Source organism: Notothenia coriiceps, unplaced genomic scaffold, assembly GCF_000735185.1.
Source record: "Notothenia coriiceps isolate Sejong01 unplaced genomic scaffold, NC01 NC01_scaffold00030216, whole genome shotgun sequence".
In the NCBI taxonomy this organism is placed as follows: domain Eukaryota; kingdom Metazoa; phylum Chordata; class Actinopteri; order Perciformes; family Nototheniidae; genus Notothenia; species Notothenia coriiceps.
The window spans coordinates 302,555-309,046 of record NW_011362917.1 but is presented as its reverse complement, the minus strand read 5'-3'; the positions used below and the strand labels follow the sequence as shown (position 1 = coordinate 309,046).

At 41.0% G+C, this 6,492-nt stretch overlaps 1 protein-coding gene across 4 annotated transcripts in view; it reads left to right on the top strand.

Annotated features, from left to right (window-relative positions):
* LOC104959412 (semaphorin-3F-like) overlaps window positions 1–6,492 on the top strand; it is an 81,609-nt gene that overhangs the window by 65,991 nt on the left and 9,126 nt on the right. For all 4 annotated transcript variants that reach the window (XM_010787302.1, XM_010787304.1, XM_010787303.1 and 1 more), the window contains 3 exons: window positions 4,748–4,817; window positions 4,925–5,069; window positions 5,567–5,789. In XM_010787302.1, the coding sequence (XP_010785604.1) occupies window positions 4,748–4,817; window positions 4,925–5,069; window positions 5,567–5,789 (438 nt within the window). The remainder of the gene's footprint in view (window positions 1–4,747; window positions 4,818–4,924; window positions 5,070–5,566; window positions 5,790–6,492) is intronic.

Genomic DNA, 6,492 nt, shown 5'->3' with positions numbered 1-6,492 from the left:
GAAATAGGACGCCAAAGGGTAATGTCGCAAACTCCTGTCAATCATTGATACTATTTACGGGCTACATGTCATTTTCACCGGACACAGCGGCTGCTGTTGGCCATTTTACGGCACTTGCACGTAAAGTTTGGTGTTTTAGGTTTTGTAGTCAATCGCAAGTGATCTCGTGTAGAGGAAGTAATAGACAAGTCTTTGATATGTTTTCAATTTGTTCATGTTTGGTGTCCTGACAACACGTACCACTTATGTCAGCGACGAATAAATAGCATTATCGCAAAACCTCACCACTGCCCAGCCTCGTATATGACGCAATCGGGTGTTCCAGATAAGTGTCAAAACTTGCAGTATTGGTTATTTGGGTAAACCAGGCAGAAACCAGGGCTGCCAACACTCACGCATTGAGCGTGAGAGTTACGCAATTAACCCATATCTCACGGACTCACGCCACACATGCCTTTCCTCACGCTAAGTTTTCGTCCAAAAATAAATGTATATAAAAAATAAAGTGAAGGAAAAGCAAACCGAGAGGTCTACGAAATGAGACGGTCTTCTGGCTTAGTTCAGTAAAGTTGGAACGATATTGGGAGATTCTGATTTCACGGATCAATAACTCATGAACAAAACGTTATTCAGACACAAATTACGTCTCCTAAGTACCGTGGTAAGGTTGACAACGAACTACAATCACATTTTGATCAAAAAAAGCCAATACGTGCCGTCCTCCGAGCTGGACACATTACATTGGTCTCTATCCGCAGCCGGAGAAAAAACGAGTGCTCAGGGACCGTCTGCAAAGTGCAACTCCGAAAAAGGAGAATACAATAATATTCAATCACTATTATACAGCTTATTACTACCAAACTCACCACACACATCAATAGTCTTCTGTTGGTCATACTACAGCAGAGAGTTTTGAAGAATGTGCTTTTGAATAATTTTGGGGAATATTTATAATGTAAAATCTTCAATAAATATGGCATCATCTTAAATAACTTTACTATTATACAGTATATTTCTACCAAAGTCACTATTTGCATTGTTGTTGTTAGCATCTGGTTAGCTAGCTGCGCTAATGGATATTAGAAGCTGTTTCTAAAACAAGGAGAGGGAGCTCTGTCCTGTCAGACTGAGAGAACTACAGCTCAGTGAGGTAAGGGACTCTGAGTGTGTGGATAGTTAACTTTAGTCTAGTTATCTCAGTGGTTCTCAAACGTTTTGTTCACCATTTATGAGAATAAATGAAAAACAGTTATGAAATACTATGAGAGTAAAACAAGTGATTTGTGAAATATCCATAAAGAAAAAGACAATCTGTTTACAGTTCTGTTTCATATCGGTGTTGAGAGATGTGTCCATAAATTCCTTTTACTCTCAAAGTGCACCAGATTGATGCATTTAACTTCAATACTGCTTACACCTATATGCCATTTTGTATGCTGTGAGCTGATTATCGAGCCTTCATTGTAAGAGTCGCGGGTACACTATGTGCGTATTCCATTGTAGCCCCTGTACATTAATGGGAAACCCTAGTTTGTAACAGTGTACACATGAATGTTTCTTTTTTCGGTTCACCAAAAAAAAAATCTCACTCCAAGCTCAACTCAAATGTTGGCAGCCCTGGGCTAAAAGTAAAAATATCATACATGACTAAAGCTCACTAATCAAGTTATACATATTTTTTAAACAAAGTGTTAAGATTACAATGTTTTTCTCAGGATTCCAGGAAGACATTTCCCAGATTTCCAAAAAACCACAAACTGTTTTTTTTACACTTCACTTCAAAGGTGCTGAAAGGCAAACATATTACTTTTCAGTTACCTTTTTTACGCTGTTTCCGGTATTTATGATAAGCTTAGCTTAGCCTAGCTGGCTCCTGGCTGTAGCTTCATATTTACAGTAGCCTACGCATATGAGAGTGGTATCAATCAATCTTCTCATTGAATTATTGGCAAGAAAGCTTGTGAGCATATTTGCCAAAAGGTTAAACTACTTGAGAGTCTACATGTATAGGAGATGTGGTACTGAGGCACTGTAGATGTATTACATTACACAGCTGAAGATTGTTTCAAGCCAGGGAAAGTTCAGAAAGATTTGTTAGCCTTGCTTGAGTGAGTCTTAAACTTTCCCCCCTTTCTTTAAGGGTTTTAATAAAATGACTCTACAATTTATTACTGACAAGTTTGTTGAAATATCCTGAGCAGCTGTATTCCTAGTGTGCAAGTCTTATTCAGAAAAAGCATTATGGCAAAGCACGCCTGAGACCTGGGGAGTTTTTACAGTTGGAATATGAAACACTTATTGGCTCTACCTGACAACTTGTACCTGAATGACTGAAAGTGATTTAAAACACAGACCTAACATGATTTCTTACTGAAAAAGAAAGAAAATCCTTTAGTTTAGATGTGGAACATTTTAAAACAAGTCATCAATTGATAGAGAGAAGTAAAGGCAAAGGCAAGTGCCAAATGGAAATGTAGAGACACTTAGAGGCGCACACAGCAGATTTACAAAAACAACCCAAAGGCTGATTAAGTTAACCTTATTGTTTAGCGAATGGGATGTACAGTGTGGCTGAGATTTTATTGATGTACAAATATTGAAAAATATGCTTTGCAATATGGATAGTTTCCTTACTCTTATTAGAACACAAGATCCCCTGGAGCTAAGTCATCACTGCCATGTCAGTATAGCTTTTATTCCAAATCACAAAGCTTATTTTTCCACGTTTTCCTGAAGGCTTGATCTGATTTTAGTGCCTAGATACCTTCCATGATGACAGCTATCGACCTCGGCAGTATCTTGTCCACATACATACGCACACTTACATGTTCTTGCGGGCACAATTGCTAATTTCTGCAGTACAACAGCTGTATGTCATGACAAGGATCATTTGTTGTGTGACACCCATTGGAGCTCGTCGCGCTACGTCCATGCTACACCATGACCGTTCCACTGCTCTACTGTCTGTGTGTGTGTGTGTGTGTGTGTGTGTGTGTGTGTGTGTGTGTGTGTGTGTGTGTGTGTGTGTGTGTGTGTGTGTGTGTGTGTGTGTGTGTGTGTGTGTGTGTGTGTGCGGTATATGGGTGTGACTTTGGGGAATTTGGTAACTTCAGAGGAGCTGTAGGAGCTCTCAGCTTTAGGAATGAGATCAAGGCTGCAGACAGTTCCCAGTGGAGTGCAATTATGTGGACTAGTAGTTCAGACTCATAGACAATGCTAACCCTAACCCTCCATGTATCATTATATATGCATAGCAGCCTGACAGCTAATTTCTCATGCTGGTTCATATGGCTCTGCAAGTGCATAAAACTGAATTGGTATACTCTCTTTCTCTTTGCGTTGATCATGTCTCCTTCTGTTTCCACGCTTCACACGAGCTGTAATAGTTATATTTTTAGCTCGATACCTCAGTGTCTATTGCTTGTTGACTCTCTCACCAATCATGCATATACTTCACGGTCATTTACCTGTGCAACTAGGTTGGGAACGCCTTCTTTGTTTTGTGCCAAAGGCCCCTTGTTCCTATTGTTGGCAGTGCCTCATGGGACTTGTATTTAGGTCAGGTACAGAGCAGGAGGGAGACTTATCACCCTTCACATGTAAAGCTTATTTGTTGCTATAGACCTTTCTTCAGTATCTTTAATCAGGAAGGGTCTAGTGCCAGAGATCTGTTAAAGAGTGTGTGAACATGTTTGGTTTAGATACCTCGGGAATTGGCCTAGGAATAAATGTTGCCCTTGTCTTTTGGGAGAGAAGATATATTTCCTTACCTTTTTGAAATTGACGAAATGAACTATGGACGACAGGATAAGGAGAAAACCCTGTCAGTGGTTTAGCAATCACGTTGTTCCAGTCTAGACAGTAGAGAACCAGGCTGTGTGATTTCACTACTCTGCTGTTAAAAATCATTGCTTTCCGTCCCATGCTTGGATTGGATTACCTTGTTGATGTTAAGTGGTAAAAGATTCAGTTTTGATGTGTTATAAAGCCTTCACCTAACTCGTCCTTCCTGAGTCCCTTTCCATGTGTACCCCTTCCCATAGTTAGCTTTAAAGTCAATTCCTGTGGTTTTACACCTACTGTTTCCGTCGGAAGCAAATGAGAATAGCAGGAGGGCTGTCTAGACGGAAGACACTTTTTTTTGTTGACCTCTTGACATATTTACACTCTAAGCTAATGTTTCTAGTCATTTGAGCTTGTTAAACAGAAATGGGTTTATGTAAAACACATTGAAACCTGTTTGGTGAAAATTGGCCAGGCCTTAACTTGTCTAATATATTGGTGTGTGACCAATAAAAAAGCTCAGATGGGCAAGTTAGAAAGAAAATCTGTTGATGCATTTTATACGTATTCTAAATTTTGCTTGATAATCTTTCTTAGTTCATTAAAAAAGTGTTTTACAAATGTTGTAAGCAGCACAAAAAAACCTCTCACATGAACCCCTGACCTTTACTCCTTTGATGTAATTATGGATTTCAGAAGCGTAAAGTCTCAACACAAGATAGCACTTAGCTCATTATCTAAAGGCAGTAGTGATTTCCATGTGTTTGGATGAAGTTTCAACTTGCCTTCTATGGTCAGCTTCCGGCTGGATGTGTAACCAAAAGGTCCCTCTGGCTAAAAAAGAGGTTTGATTGCCTGAAAGCTGTGTAAATATTAGTGAAGACGAGTGCTTGTGCTGTGGAGCGTGATGTTTCCTTCATCGGGTATGTTTGCACCGACTTGATTTCCCTCCATTTTCTTACAGGAGATGTTTACATACAGCCAACACAGGACACGAAAAATCCCGTGATATATGGCGTCTTTTCTGTCTCGGGGTAAGAGCGTTATTACAGATATTGAACAGACACAACTTATTTATAAGGCTCTGATTGAAGATTTTCCTGACTTTTTGTATTTTTCTTACTTGACTTTCTCTCCACAGCTCCGTCTTTAAAGGCTCAGCAGTTTGTGTTTATTCCATGGCTGACATCCGCATGGTCTTCAACGGACCCTTCGCCCACAAGGAGGGTCCCAATTACCAGTGGGTTGCCTACTCCGGGAAGATCCCCTACCCTCGACCCGGCACGGTGAGCTTCATGTCCACAATGACCCTACAAATGAATCCCACAGCAAGCTGGCATAACAGCTTTTATCTGAGTTGAATAGAAGCTGTTTTTCCAGGCTCAAATGTTATAGGCTCAACAATGGTGGAACAAGCACCCTAATTAAAATAAATCCCTTATGTTTGGCTTGTTCCTTGACTCATTAGCCAAAAATTAATTGTACAACTTAAAATATGTAGCTAATTTGAAACAATTTAAAGTGAATATACCTGCAGGATTCTTGTTATTCTTAGTTTGTATCTTCATGGTTTATTGCACTCATTGTAAGTTCCTTTCGGTACCTGCTTCATCTAAATTAAATATATGTAAAAAATCATCCAACAAGAATGAGGCATCAGCATAACCAAACTCTGAATATTACTGCAAGAAAGTCTCTCAAATGTGCTTTTTTACTTGATTGTGTCAATTATATTTTCATCCTTTTTGACCAAAGCTCACACTTCTCTCCGTTTCTCTTTCAGTGCCCTGGAGGTACGTTCACCCCCAACATGAAGTCCACCAAGGACTATCCAGATGAAGTGATTAACTTCATGAGGAATCACCCTGCCATGTACAATGCCGTGTACCCGATACACAAGCGCCCCCTGGTGGTCCGGACCAATGTGGACTATGAGTTCACCACCATCACTGTGGACCAGGTGGCTGCTGCTGATGGGAACTACGAGGTGCTCTTCTTGGGAACTGGTGAGTGTTTTGTAATTAGGCCGGAGTCTAATCTCTGTTTATACAATTATCTCAGCTTTGTGTTTTTTACACAAAGTCAGTCTGAACCCTTTGATCATGGTCATTATGGAGAATGACAGTGTCAGTAAGAAGCTAAATAATGGAGGAAAAAGCCCCCCTATGGTAATAAATCCCATGTAAGTGGAGGGCTTGTCTCCCCTGCAATCATTTATCATTAAAAGAAAAGCATTCTTTCCCCTTGTGCTCGAGTGGAAATGTAACCAATCAAAGGGTTTGTACCTCGCTCTATTCACATGGAGTAAACAACAGGAGATTTGTACCTGGAGGGCAGGGGTGGATCAGCAGCAGGAGGGAGAGGAAAGAAGCAGGGGGTAAGAAGAAGAGAAAGAGGGAGAGGTGGGGGGGTACAGTTGGGACATCCATCAGCTTAATCTCGCCCACTGGTGTAAGAGAGATTATCTGTCTGTCTGCATGCCTTGAACCTTTACTAAGGCCCCGCAGCCCCCACATCTCGCAGCCCTCACATCTCGCAGCCCCCACATCTCGCACATGACGCCACTTAATCGGCTTCTTTGTTCATGTGGGCATTAACAGGGAGGAAACCAATGGGTTTGTGCGCGATGGCGGGCCAATGTGAAGGAATGTGTCCTTTCAGCTCCTGTCACAGCCCGCCATTCAGCCCTGCACCGTGGCTCAATGCACA